This window comes from Stenella coeruleoalba, assembly GCF_951394435.1.
Source record: "Stenella coeruleoalba genome assembly, chromosome: 10".
In the NCBI taxonomy this organism is placed as follows: Eukaryota; Metazoa; Chordata; class Mammalia; order Artiodactyla; family Delphinidae; genus Stenella; species Stenella coeruleoalba.
Window position 1 is genome coordinate 19371917 of NC_137156.1, and position 27516 is coordinate 19399432.

At 42.5% G+C, this 27516-nt stretch overlaps 1 protein-coding gene across 3 annotated transcripts in view; it reads right to left on the reverse strand.

The window, feature by feature from the left end:
- Positions 1 to 24658, reverse strand: part of DCDC2 (doublecortin domain containing 2) — a 159736-nt gene extending 135078 nt beyond the window's left edge. For 2 of the 3 annotated variants that reach the window (XR_013830295.1, XM_079935077.1), the window contains exons 1-3: positions 24484 to 24536; positions 23473 to 23860; positions 19090 to 19144 (exon numbers count right to left, since the gene is read on the reverse strand). Coding sequence is in view for 2 of the 3 variants with exons in the window: in XM_079935077.1 (XP_079791203.1) it covers positions 19090 to 19144; positions 23473 to 23765 (348 nt within the window). In the remaining variant the exon portion in view is untranslated. Of the gene's footprint in view, positions 1 to 19089; positions 19145 to 23472; positions 23861 to 24483 lie in introns of all 3 variants that reach the window. The other variant, XM_079935078.1, reaches the window with a different exon arrangement.
- Between the last annotated feature and the right edge of the window lie 2858 nt (positions 24659 to 27516).

Sequence of the window (27516 nt, forward strand, 5' to 3'; positions counted from 1 at the left end):
AGTCTGTCTATCTGCCTGTCTGTCAGATTCTCTTTCAACACTTGCCCTTAGAACCCCACCATTCTGTGAAGAAGCCCAATCTAGCCCACAAGGAGATACCACGTGGAAACGGGCAGGTGAAGAGGAAGTAAGGTCCAGCTGACAGCCAACATTCGCCACCATTCATGTGAGTGAACAGCCTTCCCATGACTCCAGCAGTCAGCCTGCAAGTATTCAGCTAGGGCTCCAGACTTCATGGAGCAGAGAAAAACCATCTCTTCTGTGCATCCCTGAATGCCTGACACACAGGACCCACAGGCAAAATAAATCACTGTCATATGCTTCTAAATTGTGGGGTAATTTATGTCGCAGCCTTAAAAACTGGAACACCTCATTTTCAAAAAAAAATCTAAAATTTTTTAAATATGAAGGAAATAGCAGTATTTAAAGCAAAAACTGATTACAGCCATTTTCATATACCAGGAAAGTAGCATGATTACTATTCATTCGTTCAAAAAAAAATTCTGTGTGCCAGATACTGTGTTTGATGCAGGGGTGGTACAAAGATGAGTGTAAACCGATATAATGACTGACGTCTTGGAGTTTATAATCTAGGGGGAGAAAGGACTTCAATCAACTATTCAGCTACACAAAGGTAAATGCAACTGTAACAAGGAGAAAGGCCCAATATGCACCAATAGTGGGGGAATTTGATCTAGTTAGGAAGGTCAGAGAGGGCTTCCCTGAAAAAAATGACACTTGAGTTGGGGTAAGTATGAGCAAAGGAGGCAAAGAGAGGAACAGGGGAGAATGTTCCAGACTCAGAGAACAGCGATGTGCAAAGGTCCTGAGACAAGAGGTAGCATGCGTACTACACCATGGTCTGAAGGAAGGCCAGTAGTCATGCAACGTCACTTCTGTTGCATCCTATTCTCCCAGGCAAGCCAAAGTCCCATCCAGGTTCACGGAAAGAAAAATTAGACTCCACCTCTTGATGGAGAGTGGCAAGGTGAAGAGAAAAGAGCAAAAGAAAGTGTTGGAAGAGTGGATCTGGAAGTATATGAAGGTACAAGAACACGTAAGACAATATCCTTCAGGCTTTTATTGACCACCACTCAAAGAAAGGAATACATCTTACACTGCAACTTAATTCACATGCACACACACTCAATCAAAATCAGTTTCACAAAACAGGAGTTACCTTCACTACTTATCATGCAATCTACTATCGTCTATTCTATCTTTGTATGTATTTGTCACAACTAAATTGATTTTCAATGTACTAAAGGGTCACAACCTGAAGTCTGAAAAGCACTGGCATAAGGCCTAAGAGGGTAAGTTAAGGAATTTATCTCTATGCTAGGAGTAATGGGAAGTCACTGAAGGGCTTTAAACCCCATGGTAACATAATCAAATCTATGTTTCCAAACTCTGGTTGAAATAAAAGAGAAAACAGAATGCAGAAGAAACAGAATGAGTATAAGACGAAGTGGGAGACTACCAAGGAAAACTGGGCAAGATATGATAGTAGCTTGAATTATGATGATAGTGGGGGTAGAGGTGGAGAGAAATGGATGAATTTCAGATACTTGAGAGTTAAAACTGATGGAAGTGATTAACTACACACTGAGGATGAGTGAGGTTTTTGACTCTCAAAACAAGATGGGTAAGTAGTACCATTCTCTGAAGAAACAAAGGAAGAAACCAAGTATAGAGCAGGGAAGACAGCTCTTGCAAACAAAACTGACTTCTAGTTTATGGTGATTGCTCATTGGGGTACAGTAATTTTGAAGCACATTTAGTGAAAAAAAATATTTTAATAACTTCACAGTCCCAGATACTGTGTTCACTGAAGAATAGTTGAGACTAACACTGGATGAGGTATCACCTTTTATCACCATGGGTGTACTTGCCAAAGACTGGACACAATATACTATCTTGAGGAGCTAGAAATAGCCCTGAATTTTTGCTTAGCTAGTTTATTAAAACTGGGACTTAGGGCTTCCCTGGTGGCGCAGTGGTTGAGAGTCCGCCTGCCGATGCAGGGGACACGGGTTCGTGCCCTGGTCCGGGAAGATCCCGCATGCCGCGGAGCGGCTGGGCCCGTGAGCCATGGCCGCTGAGCCTGCGCGTCCGGAGCCTGTGCTCCACAACGGGAGAGGCCACAACAGTGAGAGGCCTGTGTACCGCAAAGAAAAAACAAAAACAAAAAAAAAACAAACAAACCTGGGACTTAGTGGTGGTCCTCAATAAAGAAGTTAAGATGCCAAATTTTCTTCCACATAATTCAGAGCCAAGGTCGGCAAATTATTGCCCATGGGCCACATTCTGCTTGTTCTCTGGAGCACAGCCACCACTCACGAGCGACCAAGAGCTGCTTTCATTCTACAACAGCAGAGTTCAGTACTTACAGCAGTGACTATATGACCCAAAAGCCTAAGGTATTTACTGCCTGCCCTTTACAGAAATTAGTTAAGTGACTCCAAGGAAGGAAGCAGCCAAAGACTTCAGGAGACAGAAATCTTGGAGTAGAATTTCATGAGCGCTTCAGCCACTAATCTCCTACCTATGTGACTCAGAGAAGGATCCCAAACATCCTCCCTTCAACAAGGCCTTGAGGAACCCATGGGTGAGGAACATTGCTCCAGCCACTCTAAAAGTGTGCTGGTGCATAGAAGATGCTGCATTTTAAGTGGGCTCTCTGGTTCCAGCGGGGTATCAGGATTGTTGGGGTGGCAGAAGAAAAAAGCAGCACTTCATCTCCAGAGACAAAGCAGGCAGAGTAACCATAAGAGGCAGCAGAGTCAATGTCATAACCACTGACCTGTAAGGCCCTATAATGCTGCCTGAATGATCTTGGGACTTCTAAGGTTAAAAGAGTTATGCGAGGGCTTCCCTGGTGGCGCAGTGGTTGAGAGTCCGCCTGCTGATGCAGGGGACACGGGTTCGTGCCCCGGTCCGGGAAGATCCCACATGCCGTGGAGCGGCTGGGCCCGTGGGCCATGGCCGCTGAGCCTGTGCGTCCGGAGCCTGTGCTCCGCAGCGGGAGAGGCCACAGCAGTGAGAGGCCCGCGTACCAAAAAAAAAAAAAAAAAGAGTTATGCGACTCACTACTTCATTTCTATAACAAAAGTCTCCAGATCTTGTAAACAGAAGCCTGACTCAAACTTTCAGTTGTCATAGCCCACAGTCAATTATCAGACCTCACAGCCCCTGAAGGTATCCTGATACCTGAGGCCTGGCCCTTGTCAAACGATCCTATATCCTAATATCACAAATAAAAACTTTTGAGTCTTCCTCAAAGTCCTTTCAATGAGACCTGAAACCATTCACCAGAGAAGTATGCCCTGGGGGGGAGTAAAATACTCAGCCCATTGAGGAATGAACGGACATTGGCTCTTGGGCACAAACTCTCAATATATCTCTTAGGGAGAAACTCTTGTGTTTATGAACTGAGATATGCCCAAAATATTTTCAATAGTAATACAAAAAAGAAAGAAGCAGGAACGATTAGAAATAATCCAAATGTTATCCATTGGAGAATGAACAAATAGTATTATATTTATAAAATGGAATACAGTGCTGCAAGGTGAATGAAAGGGATACAACTCCCTACAACATGAATGAATACCACAAATAATGTTGAGCAAAATACGCAGGTTGCAAAAGAACGCATAGAGTATGATTCCATTTACCTAAGTTCCAAACTTAACTACATATTGTTTAGGATTACACATATATGTAGCACAACTATTAAGAAAAACAAAAGGCAATGAGATGATAAATATAAAATTCAAGATAGTGCTTACATTTTGGGAAGAAGCAAGAAATGGGACTAAGGAGAGACATAGGGGCTTTAACTATATTTGTTCTGCTCTGTTTCTTAAGCTGAATGTGGTACACAGATGTTAATTTTATTGTTCTACAAACTGTAGCTATGGTTTCTCTTTTGTAGGTTATATATAATTCATAGTTTCTTAAAAACAATGATGTTAATGGAAAACATCAGCAATCCCATATTGACAACACTACCAACAGCTCAGATCCCTCCAGAACAAACACATGAGCCACCCAACCAATTAAGAATCCTAAGCAGATGAAGTATGGGTTGGTCAAAAGGTTCGTTCGGGTTTTTCCATGAGATGTTACAGAAAAACCCGAATGAACTTTTTGGCCAAACCAATGTTAATTAAAGGTAGGAAGGAGGGTAGAAAAGGAAATCATGAATACTATCTCTAGTCTCATGATTCTCTGAAGAAACACCCTATTTCTTTTCTTGTGATGTCTTGTATATCTTGGATATTGTCTATAACTAATATCCTCCCCCCCATCTCATTGACTTATATGAGGTAACATCAAAATATTGAGTTGGGATAGCAGCAGAACTAGAAAAAGAATAGACATCACCCAGAGATCCTGACTTGGAACAAGATACAATAACTAAGGTGACAATGGGTAACCTCCTTCTGAGGAAGATGATGAGTATGTCTTCAGAGGTATCAGAAATGTTAGCATTGATTTGGGCAGAAAGATGTGTAATAAATACTTGTCAGATTTTGGCTTTCCGGCATCTGAATGCATCTTCCATAAGAATAGAGTTCCCATCACAGGAAGCTTGGGGAGAAGCAGATCCTACCACTAGTCACAGAAGGTTAAAAAGGCCAGTGTCCACTCTATCAGCCCTACTGTAAGCTAAACCATCAGAACATGACCTTTGCTTGGCCCAGCAGTCCCATCCAGGGCCTTAACACCAGTTCCAGTGACACAACAAAGCAGAGAAGGTAAAAGTGGTACCATCAGTAGCAATGAAGCCCAGTTTCTAGGGGTGGTGTTTACCACATCTACTGTGAAAAGTTTGGGGCAGTGGCCTGAGAAGCTGAATGTCTCCATTGATCATGGTGGTGGCAGTACCATCCTTAACGGCCTGGTCCTGTGGCCCTGCGGCATAATGTGGTCTGGATTCTAGCTGCTTCAATTCCCTCATTCTCTGAGCTCAGTTCTGCAGCTCTACCAGAGGTTTTAAAGGATATCCAGTATATTTTTTTAAATTCCTTTTCCACTAAAATAAGACACAGACATTTTCTTTTCCTTCCCGACAATATCCCGACTAAGTCAAGTGTATATTTTTCACTCTCTATATAACTCAGTCTTTATGAAATTATGTAAACCCTCAATATTTGAAGAACAACTCCAAGATTCAGTCTCACGCCCAAGTTTACTGTATGCTACTTTATTTACTAATTTATTTCCTCTTTCATGTATTTATATAATAATAATCTCAACCATTTATTAAACATCTAATCTATGGTCATCCCAGTCAGAAGGAGTGATAAGTATCACCTAGCATCCGTAGAGGGTTTTGTACTCCATCGAGCATTTACATTTACATTTTCTCCTTTTGGACATAGCCAGTAAATGCAGCCAATACAATGTCAGTGATCCATCTCTTACTTCACTTACCACAGGGCTCTTGTTAACATCAGTAGCAATGAGGCATAATTTCCATTAATTGAGCTCTAACTATCAGAACAGCGCTGGAAGTTTAGTGTGTGTCATTCCGTTAAGCTCCAAACCCTCCCACGTGCAAGAAGGTCTAAAATGATAACAGAAACACAGAGCACCCCATTGCCAGACTCCCCTTCTCCACACACCACAACAAAGCCTTCTTCTATAATCGTTTAGGATCACTTAGATGGAGTACTGGAAGACTGCCATTATGATTCTATAATTCTGTCTATATACTCAGAATAATCCCATGTGTCTGGGACACAAGCTAAACGGACATTTCTACAGATTAAAATGCAGATATCTAACCAAGATTGTCTTTCTAGGATAATTTCATTTATAATAAGCATTGGACAGGTTCTCTTGGCACCAAATCTGACACACACAACTCCACTAACTTGACACCATAAGCTAGAGCAAAGGGAATTCATAAACAGAGAATTACAATTTGAATATGGTTCTATATAAGCAAGTGAATTAGGGAAGTGGAAGAGAGGAAGAGAGTTTAGGAATAAATAAGAGTCACTAAGTAAAATGCTGAAAAATCCCAATGACAAATCACATTGCCTATGCCTATACTTCATTATATATATATCCATGTATACATGTTTAGATAATAGGTAAGAAGAGTCAGACAAAGTTAATCAATATTATTGATAAAATAATTGAAACAGGAATAACATAAGGGAATAGCAACCTGATTAGAAGAAGTACCAGCTAGAGAAAAGTTAATTCAATCCAACTTCCATATACTATTTGACTAATTTAAATATTAGCCAATTGAGAGTTCATGAGAAACAGCTACACTGCAAAAGCCATACGAAAAGAATCTCTATGCTATAGTAAATATATATATTTGTAATTTTTAAATTGATATTTCAAATCTTTTGCTGTTGTTTTTGCTTTGGGGGTTTTTTGGTTTTGTTGTTGTTTTGGCCACGCCTCACAGCATATGGGATCTTAGTTCCCGGACCAGGGGTCGAACCTATGCCCCTGCAGTGGAAGCGTGGAGTCCTAACCACTGGACCACCAGGGAAGTCCTCAAATCACTTTTTTAATCCAGCTTTTTTTTGTTTGTTTTAATTTATTTTTGGCTGCGTTGGGTCTTCATTGCTGCGTGTGGGCTTTCTCTAGTTGCAGCAAGCGGGGGCTACTCCTTGTTGCGGTGCGCGGGTTTCTCATTGCAGTAGCTTCTCTTGTTGCAGAGCACAGGCTCTAGGCACGCGAGCTTCAGTAATTGTGGCACGTGGGCTCAGTAGTTGTGGCTCGCAGGCTCTAGAGCACAGGCTCAGCAGCTGTGGCGCATGGGCTCAGTTGCCCTGCGGCATGTGGGATCCTCCCAGACCAGGGCTCAAACCCGTGTCTCCTGCATTGGCAGGCGGATTCTTAACCACTGCACCACTAGGGAAGTCCCCTTAACCCAGCTTTTAAAAACCAGCTGTGGGAGATCCCACAGCACACAGGCTAATGCAAAACTCATAGTACAGGAAATAGAGCTATCTGTTCACTTCTAGAAAAACAAGCTGTGACTATGGAGCTTTATCAATCACCATATAAGTTACAAAATGGAACTTGGGTAATATTAGATGACTTCTTTTATAAATATTGCCAGAAGTTGGCAGCCCAGTTACATTAGGTTGTATAATTTGAAATAGCAAGATGGCCATGGAGGTTCATAAATCTTTGAAACTCAAAAATACTGCCAGAAGGTGAGGAAAAAACCACAAAGCAGCATGGACTGACTGCCACTAGAAATTTCCTAGAGAGAAATGTCCCAGGTTAAACATTAGACATTGCAAATATACCAAGTCCGTTTAGTTTTCACTCTCCCACAGGCCCTTACCACTTAGTTTTGTCCCCAGCTAACAGGTGGGCTGAAATCAACCTTATTTCAACAAACCAAACATCCAAACTATGTAATCATGGGATGACATCTGAGCTTGATCTGGCTGGCTGCTTAAAAAGGAGTCTTTCACAATAATAAATGGGAATTTTCATTGTTGACCAAGCTAGATACTAAAGCACACCACCTTTATACTTCAGGCTGAAATAAACCAAATGTAAATAAATCGCCCTACCTTCAAAAAATGCCTCCATGCCTCCATTTTGAAGGACACAGAAATATGTTTTATTTTGGACACGAAGATAAGATTATCAGCCTACTACCTGTGGGACACGGACCTTTTTAGTTGTTCTCCAATACGGTGATAGATGTAAGCTGAATTTCACATACATTCTCACCTATGCCTTAAACAATGCCGCACTGGAGAGGACAGCTAGATGTTTGGGGGACAGTCTGAGGCCAGGGACCTAGTAGAACTGAGAGTCCCATGGGGTCCCAGTCCAAGTTCCTGCCTTCATTAGCATGGTGTTCTCACCCTGCTGTTCCACGAGGAACAGTCTAAGGATTTATTGCTGCTCTGTGCTACTCTGGATCTCTGAAACCAAGTTTCCACAAGTTAGGCATTTAAGATTACTCCACGGCACACACACACAAATCTGTTCTTAATTAAAGAGAAATATAATTTAAACTGTTTCTGTAGCCTAATAAAAAATGAATGCATCATCATAGATGACCTTATATGCTTGTTTATTATTACTGATTCCTTTCAGTTTCACTTCCCTTATTCCTTTAACACCTCACTCTCTTGGGTTTTCTTTTCTGAATGTACAATGTGTGGGGGGAAAAAACCTGAAACATCTCTTTAGATGGTTGCTGTATCTGTCAAGGAGGCTACGCTACAGTTCCAAATACAAAAACCACATTCCAAATCAGGAATATTCTCCAAACCCTTTGCTTTCATGGTGTGCCTTCAAATTTTGTTGCTTTTTAAAAATTCTGACTGGAAGTACCAGCAAATCACAGCACCGCCTGCTTATTTACACAGAAGAACTCTCTGCAACTTGAGAAATCACAGCGGAAGGTACCAGCACGGATTGCTGCCAGTTACCTGGGCAGTTTCCTCCCACACACTGCTCCCTCCATGAGGGGCTGTGATGACAACCTGGGAAGTAGTCCTTCTGGGCTTTCCAGGAAGACTCTGACGGCAACCTAACCCACAAAACCTGAGGTTAGAGGGAAACCTCAATTCACCAATGCCATTTTGGTATGCAGCTGAAATATGCAAGTCAAAGGAATGGATTTATATTTTAAAACAGATGAAAAGAAGATATGACACTTTCTTTCAATAAATGCATAGTAGTCTTAACCAAGTTTTTTAAAGCTTTCTTTCAATCTGACTGAAATTCTTCAAACTTCACACCACAGCTTAATTTTTTTTCCCCTTTTCGGTACCCAGTTATGATGGAGAAGACCTAGTCACCATATTCTTTATAAGCATTGAAGCCAATTATTAATTAGGTCTAAATAAAAAATTCTCTCCCCTTGGATTAACAATCTCTGGTATTATTTTTCCCATCTTTTACACTTTTTCACATAGCGTTTCTTTGAAAACTCTTTTCAGCGTCCTCTGACAACAATTACCTTGTTGTAATTTCTGATTGGCACATACTCAGTGTCTTTTTATATCTATGTGGCTAGAATCTAGCCCACTGCCTGGCATTCAGCAGGCTCTGGAAAAATATTCTCAAGAAACTGTGAAATCGTACATGAGCAGCATTCAGTAAATGGTTGAGCATAATTTGTCTTCCTTGACTATACTTTGCTATTTGGTCACATTTTCCTATTATTCCTACCATGTGGAAATAACCATACTTCCATCATGAATTGTCCCTTTGACTCACAAGAAAATGCAATAAGCTCATTCTAAAAATTATCCTAAAATGTGAACCTAAGTACTGATTTTCTAGTAGATGCACAGTATCCATCAATGAAAAGCTTGGTATACCTTGGCAGAACTTCAAATCATACTAAATATGCCTAAAATTTCATCTTCTGTGTTTCCAAATCTCATGCACTGTAAGAACAAGAAGTTCTGTTGGTGTTGCCGAAAGGGCTTTATTTTAGTGGGGCCAATGAAATGTCTTACTGAGAATAGTTCAATACTTAGATTTAGTGATATTTTTAAACACACACAATTAGCTAGCAATTTATTTTATTAGACACTTTTTCTATTTTTTCTTAAAAGGTTGATAATTTTTTTTTTTTTTTTTTTTTTTTTTTTTTTTTTTTTGCGGTACGCGGGCCTCTCACTGTTGTGGCCTCTCCCGTTGCGGAGCACAGGCTCCAGACGCGCAGGCTCAGCGGCCATGGCTCACAGACCCAGCCGCTCCGCGGCACGTGGGATCTTCCCGGACCAGGGCACGAACCCGCGTCCCCTGCATTGGCAGGCGGACTCTCAACCACTGCGCCCCCAGGGAAGCCCCGATAATTATTTTATAACTGTTTATTAAATGATGTCTGTCTTTGCTTAGAACAGCTTATTACTATAAATAGAAAAGATATACATACCCTAATTTGCACATCTTCCAATTTCACAGACATTCTAAAATCATGTCTAAATGCCAAATAGAAAATGTAAGATATTTGGAACAAATGCCATGGCACATGTTAATGGAGAAACTAAAATCACCAGTCTTTTAGCTTTTGATCAGAGCTGAATAGGGTTATTAATGGATATTTTTCATTAGACCAATATTTTCCAGGTTGACATAAACACTTCTCTCTTTCTTCCTCTTGTTCACACACATACACACACACACACACACACACACACACACACACAGTTCAATACTGAGAAAAGTGAAAAGACAAGAAAGCGTGAAAGAAAAATGAGGGACTTCCTGGTGGTCCAGTGGTTAAGAATCCGCCTTCCAATGCAGGGGACGTGAGTTCAATCCCTGGTCAGGGAACTAAGATCCCACATGCCGCGCGGCAACTAAACCCACGTGCCGCAACTACAGAGCCCTCGCACCACAACTAGAGAGAAGCCCTCACACCACAGCGGAGGATCCTGCATGCCGCAGTGAAGATCCCATGTGCCGCAACTAAGACCTGACACGGCCAAAATAAATAAATATTTTTTGAAAAGAAGAAAGAAAAATGAAATATGGCCAGTTTTGTTCTTCAACAGAAAACTCTGTCTTCCTAGAGTCTTGGCAAGGTCATAGACACCTTGGAATCAACATGACCACTGATGTGAACTGGCTGTCCTCAAAAGAATGCTTCTCACTTAGCAGATACATTAGAGAGATGGGGGAAAGGTGTAAAATAAAAGATTGGAAAGGAGCTTCAATTATTGTTGGAAGAACTCACAAAAGTGGGTTTCATTTTCTTTGACTCTTAGATAAATTAGTAAACTTGACTAACATAATCTGGAAATCTTTCCCCAAGTTAGAGAAACAAATATTTAGGAGTTTAACTATTTTGTAGTTCCCCCTTTGAACTCAGAATTCCCAGGCTAAAGATTAGTTAGTGAAACCACAGAGCCCCGTGCCTTCCTGCAGTAAGGTTAATAATTACACCCAATTTAATGTCTAGAAATCCATTCCCAACCCAAAGCCTTTAAGTAGCAAATCTCACAGTATGTTTCACTGGAGATGGTGCCTAATGATTAAACTGAAATGTGAAGTTTTGATAATGATATTCAAAATCTTAAAGACATTCACTGGGTGACTGACCAGAAGTACAACCCATGTTCCCACAAACTTTTCAGACCAGGCCAAGTTCTGAGGTTTCAAAAACTCACTTCCTTTCTTTCCTCCCCTCCAAGGTACTCCTACAATACTCTACCCCATTAAGAAGAAACAACGGTTATCCAAATTCTCCATAAATGAAAGTCTAAACTGAGAGAGGTGTATTCAAGAGGATCCAATATGATGTTTATCCAACGAGGAAGCTTCCACGCCTTGGGAAGACATTCATTAGTGTCTTTGGATTTTAATTTGAAGATTTATTTTTAAGACAGCAGCTCGGGACTTCCTTGGTGGCGCAGTGGTTAAGAATCCGCCTGCCAATGCAGGGGACATGGGTTCAATCCCTGGTCCGGGAAGATCCCGTATGCCGCAGAGCAACTAAGCCTGTGCACCACAACTACTGAGCCTGAGCTCTAGAGTCCACGAGCCACAACTACTGAGCCTGCGTGCCACAACTACTGAAGCCCGTGTGCCTACAGCCTGTGCTCCACAACAAGAGAAGCCACTGCAAAGAGAAGCCCGCGCACCATAACGAAGAGTAGCCCCCGCTCACCACAACTAGAGAAAGCCTGCGCGCAGCAGTGAAGACCCAATGCAGCCATAAATAAATAAATAAATAAACTTATGAAAAAGAAAAGAAAAAGAAAGAAAAGAAACTGGAGTGGGAGTAGAACAGAGAAGAGAATGGCAGAGGGAAAAAAAAGAAAGAGGAGGTCAAGAAGCAAGGTCAAAGACTAGAACCTGAACTGGCATATAAGACCAAACTATTTTTAAGAATGAGGAAGTCTGATATTAAGTTCTGAGTTGTTGGCACTTCTAGATTACCTATAAAACCCACTTCATTTCTACAAACCATTGGTAAATTTCACCACACACAAACTTGTGGGAACGGGGCATCTGTGTGTACATCAATGAGAGGATTTCACCTCTGAGTTGGTGGGGCCTTAAACAAATACAACCTGTAGAGGAACAAGACAGTCCATGAACTCAGCTAATACTCTGGAAGCAGAAGCTCAGGCAAAGAGGTGAGCATGAGGTAATAATCCCCGCAGGAATTCACAGAAGTCTTGGGAAGAATGTAGGACATTCCAAAGGCTAAGTAATGGAGGTTCAAGCCAATTTTATCTCGACCATAGGAGATGGACACCTCCAACCATTATTCAGGTTACAACTAGCAGCTTAGGTGTTTATAACTCCAGGAAAATGGAACAAATTTTCCAGAAATTAGGAGTTTATTGCTCCTCAAAAATTAGCCCCATTATTTCCTGACCCATTATTGAGAAAATTCAAAAACTGTTTAGCCCTTAAAATGTGGGCTTTTGAGCCAAAGAAACCTACAAGTTCTACAACAAAGATCAATGTTGGTAGAGTTAAGAGTAAGGTATGGCAGGCAAGGAAGGCTAAAGAGTAGTCAACTCCATGAGGACAGGGGCCACGTTATTTGGTTCTCAGGTGACAAGCACAATGGCTGGCACATAGCAGTCACACAATAAATCCATGTTAAATGAATAACATTCATTTAATATAGCTCCAAATTCTAGTAGAGACAATAAATGAATCACACAAAGGTTTAACTCAACTAATTTTATCCCTGAAACAAAAGCTAGATACATAGTGGCCATGAAGACTTTTAAATTATTTGAGACATCCCACCCATATGTGAAATGCAGAATCACCAGGCACGCTTGAGGCAAACAGATGTCTCCCTCAACTGTGATAAGGAACATTCAACACCATAGAGAATTAAAACGACTACCAGCCTATTAATGCTAGGCACTCTACAGAATTAGCGGACCTCCGAGGGACGTACAATCTAACAGGCAGCTCTGACACATGTGTTAAAGCCTAATCAGTTGATGGCTACCAGCAACAGGAACAAGTTTGTAGTCAGACAAAATCAGATTTATTGATTTGGTGCAGCGAGGGATGGCACTCAGAGAAAGCACAAAATGACACTGAGAAAGACGGAGAAGGGAATCATCTTTTGTAAGGTTTGGGCTCTCGTTGAAGGATTCCAAGGAGGGTCTAAGGGAAGCCGATTCAGTTCTGGAGTGACTGCAGTTTTGAGGTGAAATTAGATGTGGGGGTTAACTAGGGGTTGATCTGAGGTGAGGGTGATTTAGCAACTAAAGATGTCCAGTAGGGAATTCCCTGGTGGTCCAGTGGTTAGGATTCCACGCTTTCACTGCTGTGGCCCAGGTTCAATCCCTGGTCGGGGAACTAAGATCCCACAAGCTGCGCGGCGTGGCCAAAAAATAAAAATAAAAAATAAAGATGACCAATAAAATATGAGAACAGCAAAGCAGGTCTGGAGTGTCAGCCGCACGTAAGCATTAATCACTGAAAGGGAGGCCCTTATGGCATCTTACAGCTGCTGCATAACTGGGAGAAGCAGTGTTCTATGATAACTTTGCAGCTGGCCTAACTTTGCAGCTGGCCTGCTATGTGTCTGTCCTCCAAGCCTGACGAGTGGCAAGGCTGCCTTTGTTGCTTCTCCATCCAGCTGATTTTCACTCTGTCAGAGACAGGCTTTGATCTTCACACAGATACAAGTATTAAATAATCTTCCTTAATCAAGGAGTAGAAAGGGACATTCTCAAAACCTTAATCTAAGAGAAATGGGCCAAAAATAAAAGATTCTGTTATATTTAAAATCTTTTCAAAACTGACTGACCCATAAACCTAATCCCATCTACCCTTCTTCAGTCCTCCAAGCACCCCTCTAGCCCAGCACATGTGCCCTGGATAATAATAGTTGGTTTACTTCCCTGTCTTCTCCCCTGGACTCCAAACTCCAAAAAGAGAGGGGAAGTACTCATTTTATACCTGGTGACTCACAGCTCCCAGCGCATCCTAAAGTGCTATGTAGCCAAGCTGACTGCTTGTCTCCTCTGTCCAGAATGGCCCTATCCAAGGCCTCTTACACAGTGAAACAGATTTTGCTCTCTAAATAAGTGTTGAAGAATGTCATAATCTAAAGGATTCACTCCATGGATGAGACAGGGAAGAGCTGATCAGCCGATCAGCAACATCTACAACTCTAGGTCAAAGAAGAAGGAAGCTTCCCTTTGAAGAGCTCACCGATGGCTTTGTTGCCACCTGATAAAGTCAAAAGCACTTGAAATAAACAGCTCAACACAAATGGAGTTGAACCCCTACCAAACTGAATCGCTTATTATGCAGTACTGGAGATTTTCGTATATCTGTCTTTTCAGCAAGACTGTAAATTCCTGGAGGTGAGAGGTTACACATGTCTTGTTCATTTTGCTCCCCTGCTCTCTGCCTACCATGCTGCACGGTACGGGTGTTCAATCATGTGAAAGCAAAGTGGATAAAGCAGAAAAATAAGAAGACCCTCCTTCAGTTAAAGGGAAAGCGTCAAAGCACAATGCGGGCTGGCAAGCAAGAGGAAAGGTATCCCACACGCGGATCAGAGGCCCCCAGTGCATGAGGACAGAGGGCTCCACAGACGGCTTCCCTGAAGAGGAAAGGAAGAAGCTGGTGAGTGGACTTGGAACATGGAAACATAGCACGAGATCTGAAACTGGGCAGAGAGGAGCGGGGAAAGGAAGCAGAGAGAGGACTGGGAAGACAAAAATAAGGAGATGAACTACCAAGGTCAGAAGATGAGAACACTGCCTTTGTTAAAACCACCACCAGGGGCTTCCCTGGTGGTGCAGTGGTTGAGAGTCCGCCTGCCAATGCAGGGGGCGCGGGTTTGTGCCCTGGTCCGGGAGGATCCCACATGCCGCGGAGTAGCTGGGCCCGTGAGCCATGGCCGCTGAGCCTGCACTTCCGGAGCCTGTGCTCTGCAACGGGAGAGGCCACAACAGTGAGAGGCCCACGTACCGCAAAAAAAAAACAAAAAAAACACCACCAATGCAGGGAAAGCGGGAAGATGAAAATATAGCTCAACACAATGACTGGGGAATAGGGGTAGGAGTCCAAGGGGGGCGCCTAGAAGGTCTCTTTATCTGGATGTTATTAAAAGCAAGACCTGGTGTCGAGAGTTAAGGAAGGGCTCAGAGCCCACAGTGCAGCCCAACTTTGGAGCAGGTGCAAACCACAGTCACCATTTTGGTTTTCTTTCTCCCATCTCCTTTTTCTTCTCTGTCTTTCCTCCGCTTCCCCTCCCCCTTCTTCCTTCTGCAAAAAGTGTTGGCCACATAAGACCACGTACTTCTTTCAGGTTAGTGGAACAGATGCATTAGAGTTCTGCCTTTGTCTGTCCTGCTGACATGGCTACAAAGAAGAAGAGGAACAGGACTAGCTGTCCTTTCAGTGTCTCCTCAAACGTGAGTTTCATGGCACAGCAGGGCAATGACAGAAACCACAGCAGAACCTGGAACGTCAAGATGACATGCGCATTCTCGTTACGTGACCTGCAGTCAGCAAGTGGATACCACTGCGTCTAAACTATTAACTGTCTAAAGAACAAGCAAACTGTATCATGGACTTGGGCAGGGGGTGCTCCGGGAGGACGAAAGGAATGCTGCTGACCCGCAGCACCCACTGGCTGGGTTTCCTACCACATGCGAAAACCTAGCCACAGCTGTGGGACCCAACCCCACACGTCCTACAAAACCCCAACAAACGGCAAAAGTCCTTCTGTTATAACGTGCACTGTGAATAATCAGAATTAATACGCTTCAAGCAATTAGAAAAACTGAATCATCTACCTCAATGTGGTGGCTTTCATTAGGTAACCCCAACACTGAAAACTTAATATGAAATACGTCAGATTTGAGGGAAATGTCCCCAGTTTTGATGAACAGGTAATTTTACTAACTCTTCATACTGAAACATCTTTGAATAGACATTGTTTGTGCTACTACTGCATTGAAACTTCTTCTCTGAAACAACTCTAAACTCTCCAATTCTATGTATTCATGTTCCCACTTCAAAATTATTTCTGTGAATCCCTCCCTGTGATTGGGAGAAAGATGTGTTATCTTCCTCCAAAGAATAGCAGTCATCAACAGTATTTTACCAGGTGTGCACTCTTTTCTCAGTAGACACAAATGTTGAAAGGAAATCACCTTAGATCAAGAAAATAGAATCTGGGGCTTCCCTGGTGGTGCAGTGGTTGAGAGTCCGCCTGCCGATGCAGGGGACATGGGTTTGTGCCCCGGTCCGGGAGGATCCCACATGCCGCGGAGCGGCTGGGCCCGTGAGCCATGGCCGCTGAGCCTGTGCGTCCGGAGCCTGTGCTCCACAACAGGAGAGGCCACAGCAGTGAGAGGCCCGTGTACCACAAAAAAAAAAAAAAAAAAGAAAATAGAATCTATAGTATTGTGAAAGGCCAGTGTCTGTCAAGTTTGTTCTCAAATTTTGAACATAGATTGTCCTCTAACTTATAAACTTGTGGAATTCTAAAAGTCTGATGGTTAATCACTTGTGAAAAAGAGAGAGGTATTTCTGCCCAGTAAGAACTACACACACAAAAGTGAGGTTCTCAGCTCAGCCTACAAAAGCCTTTCTGACTTGTGCTCCACCTAAAACAGCATCAATAAGACTGCAGAACCAACAGAGAAAGTGATATCTCTATGGGAAAATGCATTCAGAGTTCCTATTTGGGATGCCCGGAACCCAAAACTCTCCCTTGCTGGCAATGAAAACAGGGGTCCCCTTGCTCAAAGCAGGCTTTGCGTGTGGTCATGGTGTGGACTTTGGGGAGGAGGGTGTCTGTGTTGAAGATCAAGACTGGAAATGCAAGGGACTTCCCTGGTCCAGTGGTTAGGACTCCTCACTTCCACCGCAAGGGGCACGGGTTTGATGCCTGGTTGGGGAGCTAAGATTCTGCATGCCACGCCACGCGGCCGAAAAGGAAAAGACTGGAAATGCCAAGTGAGGTAAGTAAATACACTGCTGTCTAGACTGGGAGGGAAGTTTGAGGGGGACAAAAGTGGGAGAGTGGGGCTTGGGTGGGTGAGGGAAAGTGCTGAAGGTCACGGACAAACAGAACAGTTTCTCACCACCTCCTCCCACCTGCTCTGCATCCCCAAAATGACCCCCTTTGGAAGACTGCGAGGGGAAGGACTGAGAAGAAATGAAAGGCTACAGCAGGATCCATGCAGTTAGAGCAAATGAGAAGGTGCAGGAATCACCAGGAAGAAGTAAAGTGCGAGAGATACAGTGTTCTGGAAGAGGGAGAGATGCTGTCTTCTAGTTGGAGATAAGGGGTGAATTTGTCACATGTAAGACGTGCATTCATAAATCAGAACCTTGTCTGTGTGGCCCGTGCACAGGCCCCAAGTAAAGAGAAATCAATAGTTACCGCTCCAAAGCGGAAGAACAATTAGCAGATTAAATTCACTAGAGTCCTTGTGAATGCTTCTTTCGTTAAGGATAAGCTTTTTTTTTTTTTGCAGTACGCGGGCCTCTCACTGTTGTGGCCTCTCCCGTTGCGGAGCACAGGCTCCGGACGCGCAGGCTCAGCGGCCATGGCTCACAGGCCCAGCCGCTCGCGGCATGTGGGATCCTCCCAGACCGGGGCACGAACCCGTGTCCCCTGCATCAGCAGGTGGACTCTCAACCACTGCGCCACCAGGGAAGCCCAATCTTTTTTTTTTAAGTATATTCCAAAAATTTTTTGCACACCTCTTGCAATTTGCCAGACCCAATGCCTTCATCAAAGACACTGGAATCCAGAGTAAATATACACTCATCATTTTTTTGGAATTCACACATTTCAAATCCTACTGCAGAAATTTGGCTTCAGTCACTAACTTCAAGAAAGGTATTGATAGCTTACTTCAAGCGATTGTGTGTCCTTCAAACAATATTATATCCAGAACTAATACACTAATGTCTTTTCTTACTACTTGTTACAGGTACTAACTAGCAGTCATTCTTTACCTGTAACATAAGCACCACCTGAAAAATTTATATTTTTGTCTACGTTAAGCTATAAATCTTATCACTTTCATAAATTATCAACTTTTCATACACTGAAAATCAAAAATACAAACAATAATATTTTAAATAATGTCTGGGATTACCACGTTTTCCCACAAATTATTTGAATGATGAATTTAACGTCACGTTATTAAAAATACTGCACAATTAAAATTTTTTCTTACGTAGTTTTTTTTTTTTCCTATAGAGACTCATTTGTTCCTGTTGGGCATAAACCCAGCATAGAAGGAAATGGCCAGAGTTGAGGGGTCTCCCTGGGGCTCTGCACTACAAATGAGGAAAAACTCCTCTCCTGTTCGTCATTTCTTCTCTGGCAGGACACACCCACTGGGAGCACTTGACTCTGTGGGGTCCAAATGGGAGGAGGGCAAGTCTGGCTGGTGAACAGAATCCCAATCTGGGTTTAACTATCATTTTCCCTGTCTCACTGGGATGTTTAAGGCTGTTGCCTTAATTTTGTTTTTAATCTATTTTTTGATCCATAAACTAAGGAATACATCCTATAGAATACCCACTAGAGATGATTCCACTAGGGATCCAGACGCTATGTGGAACACAGTGGAATGAATATCTATGTCACAAGACTCATTGCTAGTCTTCATGCAAGCTTCTGGTGACCACGCTCAAGTGAACTTTAATGCAAGTTAATATGGAGGTGTTTTCCTGATATCACAGGAAGTCTTAACAGGCTCCTTTGAAAGCCTCAGGGCCAGTCAGAGTGATCCCGGCCATTTCAGACATTGGACTGTCAGAAGCAAGTCAGGACAGGGGATGTAGTTTTGGCAAAGGTTGGTATCACGGTGCTCAGAATCTCTTCTCACTTGACAGGGAAAATCCCTATGGGTTTCAACCAGAGAACATGCAGCTAGAAAATGGGAGAATAAGAGCATGTTGTGTCTAGTCCTACACATCTGAGGACACCTACTCGGTCTGTTTCTGATAATGATCCACAGAAAGGGTTATCTTTGCCTTAAAACATCTAATGTCCTGTTTATATACATTAGACAATTTATCTCGATTAGAATGTCTTCCAAATCTCTAAGACATAACATAAGAAACACAAAGCAGCACTGTTACTATTATTTGCATTACCTCTGTATTCACAACTTCCATCGGTCTTTTCTTGATTTCTCCTATGTCCAAGTAACTGGGGGAGAAAAAAAAACCATAAAGGCTTCTTTTATTACTTTTGAATCAGCTATGTAAATTGCCTTTTTAAAAATTATTAAAATGTAAAGCTAGCCACAGGAAATACTTAAGCCTAAAGCAAAAATCAATAGCTACTAATTAAAAGCCATTATAATAACAGGAACTGCTTTCAGGGCTGACACATGTCCATGCTAAACTTCAATGAAATTGAAGTCTTAGAAATACATACTTCCGTTGGGGAACATTTTTCCCCACAATGGTCAGCTACTTACTATATATGGTATTTCTTATTTTTATAGCAATTTTGATATAAAGAGTGGTTTGTGTATAAAGCTGCTTAACAGTTAGTTCTATTAATCACAGACTTTAGGCCAAAGAAAGTAGTACTGATCCCATGCATTAGAGTAACAACTGTAAAAAGCTGGGAAATCTTTTTTCCTGGGAGAGCACTTTAATGATCCAGAATGCTCAGCCATGTGGGATGGATGGTTTAGGCATTGCTTCGGCTAAAATACAGATGGGTAAACTAGTTAACCTCTGGAGACCCCTATTATTCCATTACTATTTGCTACATATGTTAACTAGTGATCATTCTTTAGCTATAGCATAAGCACAACCTAAAAACTTTATACCTTTGTCCACTTCAAGCTATCTGTCCATCACTGTGATCTCGTTCCACTGTGCTTCATACATAGAAGGTGCTAAATAAATGCTTTAATATTAAATATAAATCTAGGATTTAATTTATAACCATAGATAGATAGATACATTCTCTACCTCAACTACCATAATTGCTGAGTTGCCAAAAAAGTTCATATTAGAATTAATTTTGGCTATGTTTTATTTTGTTGTTTTTTGGATAGAACGCTTTACTTAATCCATACCTCTGCAAATTATCATGTATTTCTCTTACATAAACAGTATTATACAAGACAGTGAAAATTCTCCCTCCGCTTAACAATAAAATGGGTCTTTCGGAAATCTTCAGGGACTGATTTCTGACATAACAATAAAACATTCTAACTGTCATGTGCAGGAAAGTGATTTCAGGTCCACATGTAGTAGAGTCAATGTCCCAAAATGCATAAGGAAAACTGGGGAAAATATCAATCTCTAGAATTCTCTGCTATAAAATAAAGGTTTAATAGCTACCTGAAGTTTAATCACCGTTTCAAAAATATTAGAAGAAACATGAGTAAAAGATACGCAAGAACAAAGTTGATCATTTTCATTTGAAAAATATTTTTCCACCATTGTTATCTTCCCCAACATCAATTAGGGTCTACATGGCATGAATTACCCTCAATATCTTTTGGGCTTTCTTTTGTTCTGCCAGTTTCTTCATTTATTATGTAAACTTAAAACTGCAAAGCTTCAAATATATTCAGCATTTAAATCTTCTTGCCTTCTATCATTATAACCATAGATACTACCACTTTAACACAAATAAATATTCATCTGGCAGCATGGAAAATTAACCATGGACACTGTTATAACAAACTCAGGGTTTTTGTGTGTGAGTTAAAAGCAAAAATAACCATGCAAATCTCTTATATATAAAGAGTGATTTGAAGTGCACTTTCTATTTGGTTTGGAACTGTACCTGCTTTTATTTTTTGAGTTGGTAGCACTAAATAAACAAAAGAGAACATGAATTATTAAAGTGAGTCTGGAATTGCAGATTTACATTCCCATGAAATTGCTTCATATGAAAACTATTTAACTTAAAAAATTAACGAAGTATATAATGAAAGGAACTGGACACAGAGATGCTTTGCGTTTACAGCACTTCGTTGTTTACAAAACACATTCACATCCATCCCGTTTACTTTCTACAACAAGACTGTGAGGTAGGAATGGTTATGTTCCTTTTCTGCGTTAGGAAACTGACTAGCGGTGTCAAGTGAATTGCACAAGGATGCAAAGCTAATAAACAGCTCAAACACAAGTCTCCTGACTCTCAGCTTTAAGTTCTAAGTTATTTTGAAGTACAGTTTCATTTGGCTCTTTTCTAAGGAAGTTAGACAAAGCATACTAAAGGAGGTTTCAGGGAAGGGAAACTAAATCCAAATGTATCCCTCACCTCCCATAAAAAGAACATCTGGCATAACAAAAAAGCAGAACTCCTAGAGCTCAATTTAAACAAACTTACACAAGCTAGGATGATATTAGATAACGTTAGTGATACTTGGGAAAATAGTTCTACACGATCAGAAGTCACAAGCATAGATTTTATGGTAAAGGCTTTTTTTCCCATCCTGAGGCCCAAACTGGATTTTAATTAAAATATTATATTAAAAACTATGGGGGGAAAATACCTATGGAATATAGACTTACCATACAATCCAGCAATTCCACTCCTAGGTATATACCCAAAGAGAAATGAAAACTTATACATACCCAAATAATGAAAACTTGTACATACCCAAAGAGAAATGAAAATGTTCATAGCAGCATTATTCATATTAGCCAAAAGTGAAGCAATCCAAATATCTATCAACTGATTAACAGATAAACACAATGTGGTATAGCCATATCATGGAATATTATTCAACAATAAAAAGAATGAAGTACTGATATATACTATAACATGATAAGCCTTGAAAACATTATGCTAAGTGAAAGAAGACAGAAACACAATAGGTCATACATTGTATGGTTCCTTTTACAGGCATACCTCATTTTATTGCACTTAACAGATATTGCATTTTTTTACAAATTGAATCAGGTTTGTGGCCACCCTGCATGGAGCAAATCTATCAGCGCCATTTTTTCCAACAGCATTTGCTCACTTCATGTCTCTGGGTCACATTTTGGTAATTCTTGCAATATTTCACACTTGTTCATTATATTATATTTGTTATGGTAATCTGTGATCAGTGATCTTTGATGTTACTACTATGACTTGCTAAGGGCTCAAATGATGATTAGCATTTTTTAGCAATAAAGTATTTTTTAAATAAGGCATGTACTTTTTTTTAGACATAATGTTATTATTGCACACATAATAGACTACAGCATAGTGTAAACATAACTTTCATATACACTGGGAAACCAAAAAACTCCTGTGACTTGCTTTATTGCAATATTCACTTTATTGCAGTGGTCTGGATCAGAACTTGCAATATGTCCGAGGTCTGCCTGTATATAAAATGTCCAGAATAGACAAATCCATAGAGACAGAGAAACTAACCACTACTGATTAGTGGTTACTAGAGCATGGGGAGAAGGGGAAACTGGGAAGGTACAGGGTTTCTTTTTGGAGTGATGGAAATGTTCTAATATTAGTTTGTGGTGATGGTGGCAAAATTCTAGGAATCTACTAAAAACCACTGTGGTTTATGTTACGTGAAATATATCTCCGTAAAGCTATAAAAAAAAACCCTATGGAATATTAAATTCTACCTGTCCTACAGTACCCACTCCCACAAGGAATAATTTCTCTCAACTCCCATATAACTTTAACTATCTTTCTAATTGCACTCATTCTTTTGTACTTTGCATTAAAATTACTGGTGTGCATGTAGTCTGTCTCCTGTTAGATTGTGAACTCCAAAAGACAAGGAGTCCTGTCTTATCTTTGTTCCCTTCAGAGATCTAAGCACAGTTTGCTGATTCACTGAACACCCACAATAAGTGAGTGCCCTGCCCCAGGAACTGGGGATAAGCACCACTAACGACCTCTGTCCTTGAAGGTTTAACCATCAAGTACCTGGTGACAGACATGTAGACAAATACAGCAAGCCAGTAAACTTTTCCAAGCATTAAGGAAATAACATAAACGTGCAGGAGGTGGGAGGAGGGTCACAAAGTGGGGTGTGGTCAGTTCTACTTGGAATTGAAAGGTTGAAAGCACTTTTCTTCATGGGTGACAATACTTCCAAGTGATTTTTAAGAAGTCTTCATTTAAACTCAAATGATAGGTTCCAACATTGTAAATCAACTATACAGCAACAAAAATTAAAATGAAATAAAATGATAGGTTCCAAGCAAAAGTGGAAAGAGAAAAAGCAGAACAGAAAATGCCAAATATCTAGCATGACATTTGTGTTACTCTTTCCAAATAGCTAGTCACGGAATACTTTTTTTTTTTGATTCCCACTCCTTACACACACATTTAAAGTCTGTTCCTACTGCTCCGTACGTGAACTTTCTTTTCCAATCACACTTTCAACCTCTGACCCCAGCCGCAGCGGGAGCCTTGAGTGGCATCAACCCGCACAGTCACAGCCCCTGAGCGCACCGAGGTGTGGGGTGAGGCGGGGGTTATTCCATTCCACCTTAGAACCCTCTGAAATGACGGGCGGTGGGGATAGAAGGACTCACTTGAGTTTCTTGAAGGCTTCCTGGCCCCCAGCCACGTAGTTGCCCCCGGTCTGGATCTGGTCTAGCTTCCGGATGCGGTGCCCGGTCCGCGGGGTGTAGATGTTCCTGACGGCCCCAAAGGGCGCCTGAACGCCGCCCGTCACCTCCCTGAGGAAGGCGTCGAAGCTGGACACCTTCTTTTCGTGGAAGACGAAACGGCGCCCCGCGAAGAAGGGGTCCCCGTTGCGGTACACCAGCACGCTCTTCACGACCGGCTGAGACAAGTGGCTGGACCTGGCGCTGCTGCCGTTCATCTTCCCCACTGGACGCCGCTCCGGCTCGCTTCTCAGCGGGGAGGCACCTCCGCTGCCCCAGCGGCCTCCCGGCACACGCGGCGCGGGGTCGCGTCCTGAAACGAACGGGCAACAGACAAGCTCACGGGTAAAGGCGAAGAAGTGCGTATGCCGGGCTTTCACCCCGCGAAGACCCTGCCGCTGCAGGACACGTTCAAGTATTTCACCAGAGTCTGCACAGCCAATCAGCAATCGCGGTGCGCGCACGACACCTGTTTCACTCGCTACCGGCAGAATCGGGGTGTAACCACCTCTGCACAGGAGCCGCGCGGGGGGCTTGAAACAGGCAAACTTCGTGCGCCCGGGAGGGAGGTGGGAACACACACACACACACACACACACACACACACACACACACACACACGAATTATAGAATTATAAATGTGATGAAACTTCTTTCCTCGCCTGCCTCTCTCCCCTCTCAATCTTCTGTTTGTTCCCAAAGTAATTAGGGTTCCGGCTGGAATTGCCCAGATTTTTCTTTGCGGAGAAATAAATGCCTAAAGTGCATTGAGAGAGTTTCCCAGACCCCTCCCCCCTCCCCAGATGACCTGCACCGCCCCGCGGCGAAGCTCCCATGGGCATCTTTTGAACACATAGGGCAGAGGCAGGCAATCAAGCCCCAAGGCTGGGGGTAGTGGGTGGGATCCCGGGAGGCGCCCGCGGCCGGAGTACCTACCGACACCCGAGGCCCAGTTGGGGGAGGGGCGGCTTGGGCCGGGCCGGGCCGGGCCGGGCCGGGCGGGGCGGGGGTGGGGCAGGGGCGCCGCGGTGAACTCGGCTGCGGCCGCGCGTCGTTCCCGCTGTTCCTCCAGCTGCCGTTGCCTCTGCGGGCCTCCGTCACCCGGGGCGCGCGGGAGGAACGGAGTTGTTATTTCTTGCCGTTTCCATAGCAACTGCAGCCACGCGCAGGGAGCGGAATCAGTGCACTAGGCCTGGAGCGCTCCTGGATCCCTCGGGCTTTGCCCGCAGCCTCCGGCAGAGACTCGTTAAGTGAGTGTTTTGGGAGGAAGGAGGGGAAGCCTGGGAGTCATTATCATGCAGTCACTCTATAAATGGACGCCTACTGGGTGCCAGGCGCTGTGTTGGAAGTTGGGGGATACAGCGGCATAGAAAAATCTAATATTTTGAAGTGCCTACCATATGCGTAGCTTTACGCCGAGAAAAGGTTGCCTCAAGAAGTCTAAGTGGCTCTCGGTGCCCAAGAGCCCACATCCACGCTGTTTGTATAGATTGGATCGATGTATGGTAAGATGGGGGAAAGGAGCTTTGAGACCTTCAGTGAAGAGGTGCTTTGTCCAAGCTACTGTGGGACACATATTATGGAAGCAGGAAAATTCTCTTTAAAAAGTTGAAATCTTCCAGCTCATCTCTCCCAGTGTTCCCTTTGTTCCTCCTAAGACGTCCCTACTATGTGTCATGTGCAAATTTCATTACTGGCTGTTCCTAATTCTTCATCTATGAATAAAAATAGTGTTAATAAAAACTACCATTATGGTAGTTAACTACCATAATGGTAGTTAATAACTACCATTAATTGAACACTTACCATGTGCATTGTGTTAAGCACTTTAGGTTATCTAATTTAATTAGATTATCTAATTTAATGTTTACAGCCTTCAGAGGTAAATACTCTCTCCTCAGATGAGGAAACTGAGGCGTAGAGAAACAGAAGAAATTCACCTCAGGTTGTGTGGGAAAATTCAAACCCAGTTTTCTGTGATTCCAGGACCACCTTAACCACCATGTCATACCAATCTGAGAGACGAATGTATGGGACATTGCAATCTGGGGCAGAAATGTTATTATTAAAGTTACTTAATACATCAATGCCTTGAAAGTTAACAGTTTTCAAAAGAAGACTAAAGAGGAGAGAACAATACAGAGGGAAAATAGAAGAAGGAAATTTTGTGAGCTGGTTGTGAAGAATACACAGGTTGAGGGAATGGATGGGGAAAATACCTGTGGGGATGTGCTACCAAGTAGGTGAATAAGACAGGAAACCTGTTTTGAGGGATGAAAGGCAGTAAATCAAGCCACCCCCAGACCACCTAAACCTCCCTACCATCCATACCCATACCAGCCCAGAACAAAATAAAAACATGTGGCCTCTTGTTCAAAAATTATGAATTTCAAGATGGTGGCCACAGAACGATAAACTAAGCATGAGGATCTTCTGAGTGTGAAGCCTTGTCATCAGCCCATGAAGCAGCCCCACATCCGTATTCTGATGCCTCCCCCAACACTGTCTCCAGTCCAGGTTTGTCTCCTGAGCCCAGACTCATTTATCCATTTGCCTCTTAGTGATATGGCGATAAATGTTTACTGGTTTGCAGGGTGGGGAAAGCCTTGATTCACAGCACTTGCCAACTTTTGTAGTTTAAGTCGTGCAAACAAGGCCAATTTCCAGCTCCAATCTGACGTCACTGAAAGCATGAGATGTGCAGTGGCATGTATGTTATTTCCACCATTCAGATACAACAGATATATAACCTCAGAGATAATAGTAAAATGGGGGTGGTGATGAGTTTTGAGTAGTTATTATCTTTATTTTTAATGTAATTTAATTGTATATTTATGCAATGACAATGTTTAAAATTCCTGGAAATGTAACAATTGAGTCGGGGCTTCCCTGGTGGCGCAGTGGTTAAGAATCCGCCTGCCAATGCAGGGGACACAGTTCAAGCCCTAGTCCAGGAGGATCCCACATGCCGTGGAGCAGCTAAGCCCATGTGCCACAACTACTGAGCCTGCACTCTAGAGCCTGCGAGCCACAACTACTGAGCCTGTGTGCCACAATTACTGAAACCCTCGCACCTAGAGCCCGTGCTCCACAAGAGAAGCCACCACAATGAGAAGCCTGTGCACCAGGCTTATCTCTATTTAACTATGGCGGAGAAACAACAACAGAAATAGTCATATATTTGCAGTCTTTCTCTCTGCTCCTTTTGCTTGCTGAATTTGTGTTAGAGCTCTTCTCTGTTATATATATATACAGAATCCCAACACAGCAAAGGGAGAAGGATTTCAGAAGCCAGAAAAGTTAGATAAACACTGATCATGGTTATCATCAAAAAGACCACAAATAACAAATGTTGGTGAGGATGTGGAGAATAGGGAACCCTTTTGCATTGTTGGTGGGAAAGTAAATTGGTGCAGCCACTGGAGAAAACAGTATGGAGATTTCTCAAAACACTAAAAAAAACACTAATTCGAGAGATACATGCCCCCCAATGTTCACAGCAGCCTTGTATACAATAACCACGCTATAGAAGCAACCCGAGTGTCCATCAACAGACAGCTGGATTAAGAAAAGATGATCAACAAAGCCAAATGTTGGTTTTTTGAAAAGATTTATAAAATCAACACAGCTCTGGTGAGATTAATTAAAAGAATGATAGCATAGTGCTTCCCTGGTGGAGCAGTGGTTGGGAGTACGCCTGCCGATGCAGGGGACGCGGGTTCGTGCCCCGGTCCGGGAAGATCCCACACGCTGCAGAGCGGCTGGGCCCGTGAGCCATGGCCGCTGAGCCTACGCCTCTGGAACCTGTGCTCTGCAGCGAGAGAGGCCACACAGTGAGAGGCCTGCATACCGGGGGGGGGGAAAAAAAAAAAAAAAAGAATGATAGCATAAAGAACAATGGCAAAAAAGGAAAAGGTGGGACGTACTGTATATGCCACAGACCTTTAAAAGATAATAAGAGTGATACCA